Genomic DNA, 13,436 nt, shown 5'->3' with positions numbered 1-13,436 from the left:
ATAATGATGGTGTTCCCACCTCTTGGCATTGTTGCGAGGATGAAAAGAAATGTCCCATGTGAAGGGTCAACGACCAGGAGCTGCCCATTACCAGTCCCCGCTCTCTCTCACCCCCTGCTGGTGTCCACCAATGCCTGATGTGTCTACTTCAAAAATAACCTACTTCTCTCTAGCCCATGGCTCCTGTCCTGGTCCAGGCACCACTGCCCAGGCCTCTTCGTTGGGCTCCAGCTATTTCCACTCCTGTTCCTGACACTTCTTCCTACAGCAGTCACAGGGAAGTTTTTTAAATGCCGATCTCATGCCCCTGAAAACCCACCCATGTCTCCCCATTACACCCCATGAAGTCTTGTGTGGTCAAGCCCCTGCCCACCTCCCCAGGCTCCCCTCCTACCCTCCAGCCACAGTGCACCTGATCTTCTTGAGTCCAAGACTTTGCACATCCTGTTTCTTCTAATTGGCACACACTTCCCTGTGCTCCTCTGGCTGACTTCTCTTCATCCTTTAGGCTAAGCCTAGATGTCACTTCTTCCAACCAGTCCTTCCCCCACCCCTCCACCCCCCGCGCTGGGTCAGAAGCCTCCTCTGGGTTTCCAAATTGCCCTCATCTCTCCAGCTAGTATGAGTCTATCTCCACCATCTCCCTGTGAACACCTACTTGCCCACGGCTGTGTTCCCAGTACAGAGCCTGGCTCACAGTAGGTGCTTAATAAATGCTTGCTGAACAAGTTAAAGAAAGGTTCAGCTAGACAGAGTACTCTCCCTCTCCTGGGACAGGGCCTCTTGACCCCCCACATGCCTCCTCACCTGCCTGGGGCCAGGCTGTGGCTTTGCTCATTCCCTCCAGCCTCGATGTTGAACACCACACAGGCACTGGGCTCCACGTCTCCAGTGGTCCCGAGACGGCTCGACAGTGGTGGCAGCAGTGGGGTCCCTGAGAAGCACCTCCGGATGACACCACTGCCAAGGGGGTTCGTGGGGGCCAAGCCAGAATCCACCGACTCCCAGACTGACTGGGGAGAGAGTGACAAGATATGAGCCAGTTCCCACGCATGAGGCCTCTCTGGGACCCTGGGGACCATGAGACTCCGAGACACCCTCACCCAGATTCCTGGACTGACCCGGAGAGTTGTGTATCTCAGTCCTACTTATTCCCTGAATGAATCTCCTTCTCTGAGCCGCAGTTTCCTCATCTATGAAATGGGGATGTGGATCTCACCTTTGCAGGATATGAATAGCGCCTGGCCCACAGTAGGCTTTGCAAAAATACTTATTTATCAATCAATGAATACACAGTATATTCATTGTTTATAACATTATATAATATATTGCCAGTTATTATAATAATACGCACTGTAATTGTATCCTAGCATAGTATATTATTTATTAAAATATAAAAATAAGATATGCAATAAGTAAACAAGTGAATAATGGCAGTACCAATAGGTAATCACTCCACATAGGTGGTGTTCTAAGGGTCCCTCATGGGTCAGCTCACAAGAACACAATGAGGCCATTTTATACAATTATCCTCATTGTACAAACAAGAAATACCGAGGCTCAGAAGTTAAGTAACTTGCTCAAGGTTGCCGTTGGTAAGTAAATGGTGGAGATGGGATTCTGAATTCTGAGCTTTGGTGACTCATTTCTTGAAGGAAGGACTTAACAGGAAAAATTAAATGAGATAGTGTTTGCAAGCATGTGCTGGGTAAACACTTGGGACATTTAAAACTCAAACAGAATCGGGATGAGTTGATGAGTCGGGAGTGTGCGCTCTCCAGCCCAACAGATCTGGATTCAATCCATGCCATGTGGTCTAGACCAAGAATGCCTCAGTGTCCCCATCTGTGAACCAGTGATGAAATCCAAACAGATTCCTTGGGGTTGTTGATAAGAAAAGGATTGGGCCGGCATGTGCCAGTCGTAGGCTGGGAGCTGTCCGCAGTGCTGACCCCAGGCAGTGGCACCAAAACTGGAACCCACAGCCATGGGGGTAGGAATGGGAATCAAAGGAACAAACATGGGCGAGGCAGAGCTCAGAGCCAGCCTTCTCCTGCTCTGCCCCTGCACCTCACAAGTGAGTCTGTCTCCACCATCAGACTCAACATTCAGATGGGGAAACTGAGGTCCAAGACCACAAGGCTAATCAGGGAAGAGCCAGGGTAGGGTGGTGGGGAAGAAGATGAGAGAAGGGGACATCAGTTGAACCTCTACTATGTTTATTTCCTTACTTATGAGGTGGACCTTCTTATTCCCATATCACAGAGGTGGATGTTAAAGCTCAGAGAGGAAATGACCTGCTGAGGGTCACACAGCTGGGGGCGGCTCATGTTCCCCCTCTCCCTTCAAATCTTTGCACGAATCTTCTCCTCCTAGGACCTAGGATACCTGACTGTTCCCTGACACACACCCCATTCGAGCACTACCGTCACCACCCTCTCCCAAGGGCGCCTGAATTCTAACGTGAAAATCGAAGTGTTCCATCCTAGGCCTCCCCAGGGAGGATTCCTGGCAGCCGGGAGGATGCGCAGGGAAAGCTGAGGGTGGGGTGTATGGAGACAGTGGGCCCCTCCCAGAACAGGAGGCTCACTGAGATGTCAGCTGTCTGTTTTCTTCTTGAGGAAACTGAGTTCCAGATGGGAAAACCACTTGCCCACATGTATATTCATTCATTTATGCATTCAGTACAAAGAGATAATTTGTATGGTGCTAGAAGGAAAATTAAACTATGTTAGAGCCTGGAGAGTGATTGGGGGAGGGGCCAGTAATATTGCTCAGGGGTAGTTAGGGGCCCTTCTGAGGAGATGACTTTGAGCTGAGACTGGAAAGAGGAGAAGGAGCTGGCCAGGAGAAAACTAGGAAAAAGCATACCTGGCAGAGGGAACAGAATGTGCAAAGGCCCCGAAGTGGGAACAAGCTGGTGTGGTTTGATGAACAGTGAGGGGAGGCTGGAGTGGAGTGCGGGGAGGTGGGTTGGTGGGGAATTGATGTGGGACCTCAGGGGTGGTTCTGGGAGTGGATTGAGAGCTTTCAAGAGATGCCACTTGTGGGACTTCCCTGGTGGCGCAGTGGTTAAGAATCCGCCTGCCAATGCAGGGGACACGGGTTCGAGTTCTGGTCCCGGAAGATCCCACATGCCGCGGAGCAATTAAGCCCATGTGCCACATTAGCCTGCACTCTAGAGCCTGAGAGCCACTACTACTGAGCCCGTGTGCCACAACTACTGAAGCCCACGCGCCTAGAGCCCGTGCTCAACAAGAGAACAAGAGAAGCCACCGCAGTGAGAAGCCCGCGCATCATAACGAAGAGTAACCCCCAGTCACCGCAACTAGAGAAAGCCTGCACGCAGCAACGAAGGCCCAATGCAGCCAAAAACAAGTAAGTAAATAAACACCGATGAGTTTTGTTTTGGTTTTTTTTAATATAAATTTATTTATTTTTTGGCTGTGTTGGGTCTTCATTGCTGCGCGTGGGCTTTCTCTACTTGCAGCGAGCTGGGACTACTGTTCTTTTTCTTTCTTTTTTTTTTTTTTGCGATACGCGGGCCTCTCACTGTTGTGGCCTCTCCCGTTGTGGAGCACAGGCTCCGGACGCGCAGGCTCAGCGGCTATGGCTCACGGGCCCAGCCGCTCCGCGGCATGTGGGATCTTCCCGGACCGGGGCACGAACCCGTGTCCCCTGCATCGGCAGGCGGACTCTCAACCACTGCGCCACCAGGGAAGCCCTGGGGCTACTCTTCATTGCGGTGAGCGGGCTTCCCATTGCGGTGGCTTCTCTTGCTGCAGAGCAGGGGCTCTAGGCGCGTGGGCTTCAGTAGTTGTGGCACGTGGGCTCGGTAGTTGTGACTCGCGGGCTCTAGAGCGCAGGCTCAGTAGTTGTGGCGCACGGGCTTAGTTGCTCCGCGGCATGTGGGATCTTCCCGGACCAGGGCTCGAACCCGTGTGCCCTGCATTGGCAGGTGGATTCTTAACCACTGAGCCACCAGGGAACCCCCGATAAGTTTTTAAAAATTTTTTTAAAAAAAGGGCTTCCCTGGTGGCGCAGTGGTTGGGAGTCCGCTTGCCGATGCAGGAGACACGGATTCGTGCCCCGGTCTGGGAGGATCCCACATGCCGCGGAGCGGCTGGGCCTGTGAGCCATGGCCGCTGAGCCTGCGCGTCCGGAGCCTGTGCTCCACAACGGGAGAGGCCAGAACGGTGAGAGGCCCGTGTACTGCAAAAAAAAATAATAATAATAAAATTAAATTTAAAAAAAAGAGATTCCACTTGCTTTATGATTTTAAGAAGCCTCCTGTGTCTGCATCAGAGACCATTGGGGGAGGATAGAGGCTGGGGCAGCATCTGGGTGGGACATGGGCCAAGGTGGGGCCCATGAGTGGATGCGGGACATGTTTTGGTGGCTGAGAGATGGGCCATGGCCATAGGGTGTTCAAGAAGATTCAAGGGTAACTCGTGATTATGTTGGGTGACTTGTCACACAGTTCTCTGAATGGGTGGGGCCACCATGACCTAGATGGGGAAGATTTGGGAGGAAGCACCGCGATCTGGTGAATTCAGGTTCCACATGGCCTCCAGGGGGAGCCAGAGGAGGCAGTTTGATGTTTGGGTCTGGGCTTGTGGGGGGCCTGGCTGGTTTTGGGGTGAAACAGATAAGACAGGCCCTAGGGGGAGCAGTCGACAGCATCTGCAGGGGCTTGGGTGGTGGGTTCTTCAGCAAGCCCTGACTCCCAGGATCTAGCCCAGCTGCTCCCCACCCCCGGGGTAGTGTAAGGTAAGGATGGGGGCTCTCAGAGCTGCAGGTGGGGAGTGGAGGGTCCTCCGGACCTCTCAGCTGCAGCGTTAATCAACCTGCCACCCCAGACTAATTGCTTTCCTCCTTGAGAGTCTGGAGTGGGGACAGAAGGCCTGGCGGGATGGGTGGGGAAGGGATTGCAGGGAGGCTGAGAAGCTGTCTTTGGATTTGTCCATCTCTCCTGTCTCTGAGATCCTGATATGAGCTAGCTCTGGCTGCAACCCCAAGTCCTGCCTCTAAGACAAACCCTAAATCTGTCCCTTGACTGATCCTAACCCTCCCGTGGCCTCCAGCACCCCTAGATCACAATCCACACCCCTCACCGCAGCCCCCAAGACCCCACGTGCCCTAGTCCCTGCCCTCCATCACCTCTCACCTTCCTCTTCTCCCCTCACTCAACCTGCCTCAGCCTCACCAACCTTGTCGTAGCTGCTCCTTAAACCTGCCTCAGGGCCTTTGCACAGGCTGTGCCTTCTGTAGGAAATTCCCTTCCCCCAGCTCTCCCCATGGCTGGCTGCTCGTTTTCATCCATTCTTCAGCTAAAAAGTCACCTCCACAGAGAAGCCCTCTCTGTCCGGCCTGGGCAGCCTTACTCACATTCACCCACCTCCAGAGGTTATCCTTTTTCTTGGTTTAATTTCTGTCTGCCCAGCCTGTGAGCCTCCATGTTCCCAGGCCCAGCACAGTAGGCACTCCACGTGCAAGTGGAATGACTGATGCTGTAAACTGAGTGTTTGGAGGAGCATAATGTGGTCCCCACTTTGCAGAGGAGGAAGGTGCGACTTGGAGAGGGAGTCAGCTGCCTGGTCACACACCACATTAAACAGGGGGGCCAGGGCTTGTCCTGGGCGGTTGGAGCAGTTGGGGGCTCAGCTCAATGGCAGGGGTTCAGAGCACAGACAAGGGTCCCAAAGACTCAGGTTCAAATCTTGCTCAACCATTCACCTTAAGGGAGAGGTAGCCTCTCTGGGCCTCAGTTTCCTCATCTGTAAACTGGGACTACCCTTATCTTTCTCCTCCTCCCACAGACAGCTGGGGCGTGACTCAATGAGTTAAAAGCATGTGGGACCTTGCCTGTTGCCGGGGCCCACCTCATCCTGACTTCTCTCCAGCCACAAAATGTTAACCCCCACCTTTTTTTACACAAGCATATAGAGTCCCAGAGAAGTTAGCAGCCACTCAGGCATCAGCCTGGGATTCAGATCCAGCTCCTGCCCAGTTCCCCACTCACTACTGTCATTTTCTCCTGCCTCAGTTTCCCTGCCCCGAATGTCTGGCCTCACGCCCTCCCCACCCTGGACTGAGGGCATCCAGGCCCCCTTTCCCTGGGCAATTAAAAACCTTGCATCCATGCCCAAAGGGTCCCTAGTGCCCTCCCTCCCCCATGCCCCCCACCCCGGTCCCCTGCTCCCAAAAGCAATGGCTGCAGCCCGGGACTGGACACTTGGATCGAGGCTTAGTGGCCTTTATGGGCCTCAGTTCCCCCATCTGTAAGTGGGTTTCCAGGCAGCTCTGGGTGTTTCCAAGTACTGGAACCCCCCTCCCCCATGGCCTGGACAAGAGCACCCCACTTCAGTCACAGGCCTCTCCCCACTGCTCACCTCATTTAGCGGGAAGGAGAGCGCTGTTCTGCTGCGCCTCATGGCAGCACGAGTTGTCTCTGAACCTGGGGAGATGGACGTGAGACCTCTGGGCTCTGAGAGCCCTGCTGTACTCCTGTGAGAGCCCCCCCCAGACAGGGAGCCCACTCCCATACCCTGCATCCTCTCCTGGAGCCCGCAGACACTCAATCAAGGTAACCTGGGCCAGACCACACGCACCAGCGTGGGGCAGCCACCCGGCCCTCTGCAGGGGCTTCCGTCTAAGGGCAGCGGGCTCGGTGCCCAGACATACTCCCCAAGCCCCCTCCCAACTCCCTGCCCAAGTCAGCAGCTTTGGAGCACCAGGACCCTCAGGAGGAAGTCCCCTGGTCCCATGGGAGATCCATTTAGCTCCCAGCCAAGCTCTGGAGGATGCAGGGATCCCAGCCCACTACTTGAGAACCCCCCAAACTCACACCAGCTCTGCGAGGCCTGGGTAGGCCTGACGCTCACTGCCACCACTGAGTCCTGCCTGAGTCCTGTGACCTCGCAGGCAGCGGGGGAGGGGAGGACTTAGCCTGCCCAAGTGGCGGCCCAGGGTCCCCGCCCAAGTGGAGCCCCTTAACTGTCTGAGCGCCAGGCCTGAGCAGGATACACCCAGCCGGGAGGTGGGGGGCAGAGCGACTGGGAGGGTGTGAGGGTGTCACCAAGAAGGTGTGAGAGAGAGTGGCCAGGAGCGAGTGACCACGTGTGTTTGCAGGGGGAGTGAGGGTGGGGCGAGGGGCGGGCCCAGAGTGGGCAGGTGTTAAGTTGAATTGTTCTAGCGTTTGCTTATGAGAGATGGAGGGAGCCAGAGAGAGAAGAGGAGAGACGGGGAGAGAGATGGAGAGAGACAGAAAGATGGAGACAGAGACAGAGAAAGAGAAGCAGAGAGACAGAGAGGCAGAGAGAGGTGCAGTTTTGAGGTCAGAAGAGGAGGATTTTACCAGCTTGGAGTCTGGGACATGGGCTTCACAGCCAGAGCCCATGAGGTATGTCTTCAGGAGTTTGAAGATGGCCTTCAGGAGGTCCCTGGAGGCTCCGGGAAAGTTGCCCACCGTGCTCTGCTGCCCCAGGCAGATTGATGACCCTCTCTGGTCCTCTGGTCAACACTCTCTACAAACAGTGGGGGCTGGAGCTGCAGCAGGAACCTGGGGCCCCCAGGAGCGGTTGTGGGGTGAGGAGGGCTGTGGCCAGGGGAAAAGGGTTCATGTGACATTGCCACTTCCCAAGCTGCCATGAGTTAATGTTTCACCAGACCTGCTGCCTGCCTGGGAGGCCCTGCTGTCCCCTCTGCCCCCAAGAATCATCAGAGCATGACCCTCCCCTGGGCGGGCTTCACCTCGATGTGCTGGGTAACTTTGACCCCCAGCCTCTCTGACCACCCTTCTCACTGTGGGTTAAACTCAGCCTTGAGGGGGCAGCTCCAGGCCTGAGTCATGGCCAAGGCACACGGTCGAGACCCAGCCTGCAGCCTCGGTGTCCCAATCTGCTAGAGAAGCCTGGAAAATCCCTGGGGGCGGGGTGGGTAGAAAGAAGAACCCACAGACCCGCCAGGGTCCCCAGTCCCAGGCCTGCCCCTCCCCAAACTCAGTTTTCCATCCTGTACAATGGGAGGGAAGAGAGTGGACACCCATGCTCAGACCCTGGGAAACAGAACTGAGACTGGGAGTCGAGGAGGGGAGGGCATTTTGACTCCCTGTTCTCTGCATGCTTCTGGCCCTTTCCAGTGTCTAAGCGTTTGCACAGGCTGTCCCTGCCTCCTGGTTACCCCTGCTGATCTACCCTCCTAAAGACTTGAAAGAAGACCAGTCGGATTCTGGAACTTGCTGGCTGGAGACTCCCCCATGGTGTTCTGGCTAAAACTCACACTTCTTCCCATAGCCCACCTGGTGCCCCACAGATCCCTCCCTCACCCAGCTCTGACCCTGCTCACCTCTTTGTTGTTTCCCAAACACCCCTAGTTTTTCCTACCACAGGGCCTTTGTACTTGCCGTGCCTGCTTCCTGGGACACCTTCCCTGGTTTTCCCCAGGGTGGCTCCTTCGCCCTTTTGTCTTGGCACAAATATCACCTTCCAGGGACTTCCCTGGGTGGTCCAGGGGTTAGGACTCTGCGTTCTCACTGCCGAAGGCCCGGGTTCAATCCCTGGTCAGGGAACTAAGATCCCACAAGCCTCGTGGTGCACCTTCCAGAGAGACCTCCCTACCCTCTCTGCAAACCTGGACACATGGGACCCTGGGATCCAGCCACAACCCCAATCTGACTTTCTGGCCCTTAGCCATCTGAAATTATGTCACTTGATCCCCTGGCTGTCGTCAGTCTTTCCCCTTGAGACTGTTGCCTCCGTAAGGGTGGAGAAATGGTCCCCACTGTGACCCCAGCACATAGTACACACTCAAGAATGTTTGTCAAATGAATCCGTGATTCAGGATGCCTCAGAGGAACAGCAGGGGCTTTATTCCCACAAGCCTTGCCCCTCTCCAGACACCCCAGCCCCATCCAAGCCCCCCATCCCAGCCTCTTGAGGATCACTCCAGTGTGTGACAGGCAGAGGATGACCTTCAGCTCACAAGGCCCTGAAGGAGGAACACACACAAGAGGTTGTTCAGGCACCAGTGGGCTTTGCAGCAGGGGCCTGCCCTGCTTGGGAGGGCCATCCCCCCAGCCTAGCCTCCCCCCAACCCCATGGATACCTCATCCAGCTTCTGGAACTCAGACACGCCTTTGTGGCAGCACCTCACGGCCATTATCACACATCAGATGAGCAAAACACACACCAGCAGACACACGGCCACCACCACACCTGGGTTCCTGTGCAACTTGGGGGCTCCAGTGTCACCTGGAGGGGAGCTCTGAGTCAGCCCTAGACCCCATCCCTTCTAAGGCTGAGACACCCACCAGGGCCCAGTGCCTTTTAAGTCCCCTCTCAGGAAGCTGTGCTTAATTCCCTCTCCAGTCTCTGCTGTAACCATTTTTTCAAGCACATTTTTATTCTTTTACTTTTGTTTTTCTTTTCCTTTCTTTTCTTTTTGCTTTTTCTTTTGAATATATTTGTCTACAAGCAATCAATTTTGTTCACTGTGTTTCCACAGCCATTGTTGGCCACTTCTGGGAGTTCTTGCAAAGTGAAAAAAATAATCCAACCTAGAACTCTGTTCCCAAATGCAGCGACTTTCTGAGGATACGTGCAAAATTTGACACTTCGTGAAGATAGTTTATATCCTGTGACTTTAAGCAAAATGTTATTACGCTTCGTGTTTGCATTCTTCTTTGCATGTTTTGGAGACAATGTATTATTTTGAACGACAGATTTTTCTAGACCCTCTGAAAATGCTTGGCCTCTATTGGACCCCTGGGGCCCTGTATGATCACACCCTGCAACTTCCTCACCCTCACTGCTCCCCACTAGTACCCCCACTCGCCCCATTCCAGCCATCTCACTCTTCTTCAGATGCACCAGGCGCAGTCCTACCTCAGGGCCTTTGCACTTGCTGTGCTCACTGCCTGGGCTGTTCTCTCCCTAGCTACCTGCGTGGTTCCCTCCTTTGCCTCCTTCAAACCAAGACCTTGGCTGAATAGTGTTTAAAATTTTCAAAACCTTTGCACTCACGTTCCAACCCCTTATCCTGCTCTACTTTGTTCTTTTATAAACAAATATGTAATTTACTTATAACCTGTCTCCCAACATAACTGTGTCTCACAGGGCCCGACACAGGATAGGTGCTTAATAAAACGTGCTTGGAATGAAGAAGGTCTGAAGAGGTTTAGGTGATGCTGGGGTGGGAGAAGAGGCCCTTCCCAGCATATTCTTAGGACTGTGTCTCCCCCTGGTGGCCAACCTCAGAACTGCACCCTGGTATCCGCAACCATCCCCCATCTGCCCAAATGTCCCAATACTCACCAAGGTCAGAGGCCACGGATGTCCCGTCAGTGGTGGCCGGGGACACGGAGGAAGGCACCGTGCTGGGATTGGGGTGAGTGGGGCTCCGATGCAGGGTGGTCAAGGAGATGGAACTCAGGGGGCTAGAGTGGGAGGTGACGGTGTGCTCTGAACTGGGAGAGCCGGAGCTGGAGTGGGTGACTGTCTCTCTGCTTGTGAGGAGATGGGCTGCATGGTGGAGGTTGCCCCTGAATTTGAGGGGGTTATGGAACCTGCCTCTGAACTAGGGGTGCTAGGGTGAGGGAGTGGAGCCTGTCTCTGGGCTCTCTCGGCTGTTGTGGTTTTCCACTGAAGTAGGGGAGGGGTGGCTGGACGGAGAAGTCAGAGATTAGGAAGTCAAGTTCTCCATCTCTGAGATTGTAACGCCTGAAAAGAAAACACCATTGGGGCGCAGGGAGAAGCTGATTAGGAACAAGGGCTTGTGACCCTGGCCCAGACTCCCCTCTGGACGCCTCTTTCCCTATTATGTCAGATAAAGATGATTAGGAACAAGGGCTTGTGACCCTGGCCCAGACTCCCCTCTGGACGCCTCTTTCCCTATTACGTCAGATAGACGACACCCACCGCTTAGGGAGACTTGGAGCATTTAGTGCCCCACGTGAGTGCTCGGTGGGAAACTGAGGTGCCCTCGTCTGAATTTCCTTATCTGAACTCCCACAGCCAGGGTTCCAGTTCAGGGTGGACCCTCCCTGCCCCTTACTCTTGCTTCAGGGGTCTAGAAATCTCTGGATATGGGGAATGGCTGCAACCCAAGCAGCATGCTGAGCAACTCTTTTAAAACCTCTGGGACTCAGATTCCTTGTCTGTAAAATGGACATCACAGGAAGTCAGAGTCTCTGAGAGCTCACGCAGGTCTGGTACAAGGTGATGTTTGACGGCAGAGATCCACCTCTGAGCTCCCAAGGAGGATCAGCCCTAATCTGCTTCCCCAGGCACCTGGAAGGTCCCCATGGGGGGGCACAGAGGCCTGGGCTCTAAGACTCTGGAGCCCCCACTACCTTGCTCCAGCTGCTCCCTAGCTTCTACCCCATCCTAGACACGGAGGCCAGAGGCCAGGCTGAGGGTAGGTAAAGATTTCATGGGCTGCCCCCCCACAATTACTTCCTTCCCAGTTCCAGGCTGCTGGGCACCTTAACTGCTTGCAAGTTCATTCATCAACCACTCCCTGCCCCACCCCATCCACTCTGCCCTGGACCAATCTTTGTGCTTCCTCCCCTGCCTCACCCCAAGCAGCAGAAATGCAGAAATAATATCTGGCACTGGCCCCAGGAAGGGGCAGGGTCCGCATGCAGACCCTGTTTCTCTGTCCAGTTTCCCAGGCCCCACGGGGATGACAGATGAGTCTAGAAGAGGCATGGTGCGCTGGCCTGACTTCATCCCCATTTTACTGGTGGGGAACTGAGGCTCAGAATGGTAGAGAGTCTGGCCCCAGGTGACTGGAAAGTGGGAAGAAGGCCCCTCAAAGACCTCCGAGGAGTCAAGGACTAAGAGTTCAGCCTCCCCAAAAGGCCTCCCACCATTATTTGAGGAAGAATACAGATGAGAAGAGTTATCTGCTGAAATGAAGATGACTCAGGGGCCACAGTGGACCCCAAGCCAAGCTAGACCTCTGAGGAGTTGAACTTCTAAAGCAAACTGAGGAAAACTAGTGGGCCTGCAAGGAGGAGGTTGTTGAGGACATAAACTCTACTGAGTGCCTGGCACAGAGCAGACACTCATGAGCAGCTGGAGAGTTGACCAGAAGGTAAAATGGGGCTGCTTCTATGCACTGCCAGGAGTTTGCTTTGCCCAGAGACTCCTAGACCAGGAGACTGGCATGAGCCAAGTCAGCTGGTTCTAATCTGGGTCTGGCACAGGCTGGGAGACTCAGCTTGCCTGAGCCTCAGTTTCCAGAGCTATGAAATGGGGATAAACGTGGTGCCTTCTGAGTGGAGCCCTTGTCTGCTATAAGAGTCTCACGTGTGGTGGCCTCCACTCTGATATTCCAGGTTTGGGGCTGGGACATGGGTCAGAGAGAGCGATGACTTCTCCACCCTGGGAACTGTCTTATAGGGGAGCAGAAAGAAATTAAGTCAGGCGCCAAGAACTTCTTCTGGGAGCCATTGATGCTCAGTGACCAGGAAGTGAGCCCTTCTCCCGCCCGCACCCCCATGGTCCTGGGGACCTCACACTTCTCCCTTTGGGGTCTGGCTAAGAAAAACTGAGATTTGAAACGGAACCTCAAACTGGGTATGAGGCATTCACCAGCCTCTCGCTGGCTCAGGCTATGCTGGGGTGGCCGAACTGGCGGCCTCAGGGCTGGGGGTGGGGGTGGAAGGGTGGTGGTGCTCCCACTGTTCTCACGACCTCCCCACCTTGCTTCTGGGAGAAGGAGCAGCCCTTTTGGGGGGAGGGATGGAGTGCCAGAGCAGCGTGGCCTAAGGGAGGAGTCCAGATGCCAGGTGTGTGGCTAGGCCATATGCCCCCTCCAGCTTCCTGGAAGCTGGACCTCCTTCTTACCTGTTCTTACCTGTAGAGGTGACACTGGCAGTTCCGGAACTCCCACCAGGTTTCAGCAGCAGCAACAGAAGCGGCTGCGGCAGCTGGGAGCCCGCCATTCCTGCGTGGGGAGGGGGGACTGCGGGCTCCGCGCAGGTGTGTGGCCAGGTGCCTGCTCTTTACACCTGTGCGCCCCCTGCTGGCGGCACGCGGAGCTGCTCAGGGGCGAGGCGGAGGCGGGGCTTCCGGACGCAGGGCCTCTGGTGGGCGCTACGGTTCACCAGGGGCGACATTCCTGACCCCCTCTCCACTTGGACCCCTCCACCTCTCCTAACAAACCCTCCTGATTCATGACCCTGAAGCCTTTACACCTTGCCTATCCCCTCAGGATACCCTCTGCCCCTTCTAGTTCCCCCTGGAGCCCCCATCTCTCTGTGCCCCCTCTATGGCTGCCCCACACCCACGCTGTCACCCCCCTCTACCCCTCCTCTTGGCCAGGCTGCCCCCTCTCTCCCTCTCTGCCCTGTCCCTGATCCCACCAGCTGGGGATGTCTATGTACAGCTCTCTCTCACCCAGATTGGGGCCCCTTGGGGCTGGGCCCGGCA

The 13,436-nt window shown here is 55.0% G+C and overlaps 1 protein-coding gene across 1 annotated transcript; it reads right to left on the bottom strand.

The window, feature by feature from the left end:
- Positions 1 to 8,940: 8,940 nt before the first annotated feature.
- On the bottom strand, positions 8,941 to 12,949 carry LOC101281426 (uncharacterized). Its single transcript, XM_049707379.1, is given in 6 exon segments — positions 8,941 to 8,988; positions 9,106 to 9,291; positions 10,114 to 10,135; positions 10,229 to 10,575; positions 11,201 to 11,288; positions 12,852 to 12,949. Coding segments are annotated over 6 exon segments (789 nt in total).
- Positions 12,950 to 13,436: the final 487 nt, after the last annotated feature.

Source organism: Orcinus orca, chromosome 3 (genome assembly GCF_937001465.1).
Source record: "Orcinus orca chromosome 3, mOrcOrc1.1, whole genome shotgun sequence".
NCBI lineage: Eukaryota > Metazoa > Chordata > Mammalia > Artiodactyla > Delphinidae > Orcinus > Orcinus orca.
Note: the sequence above shows the minus strand (reverse complement) of the source record. Positions and strands in the feature narration are given on the sequence as shown.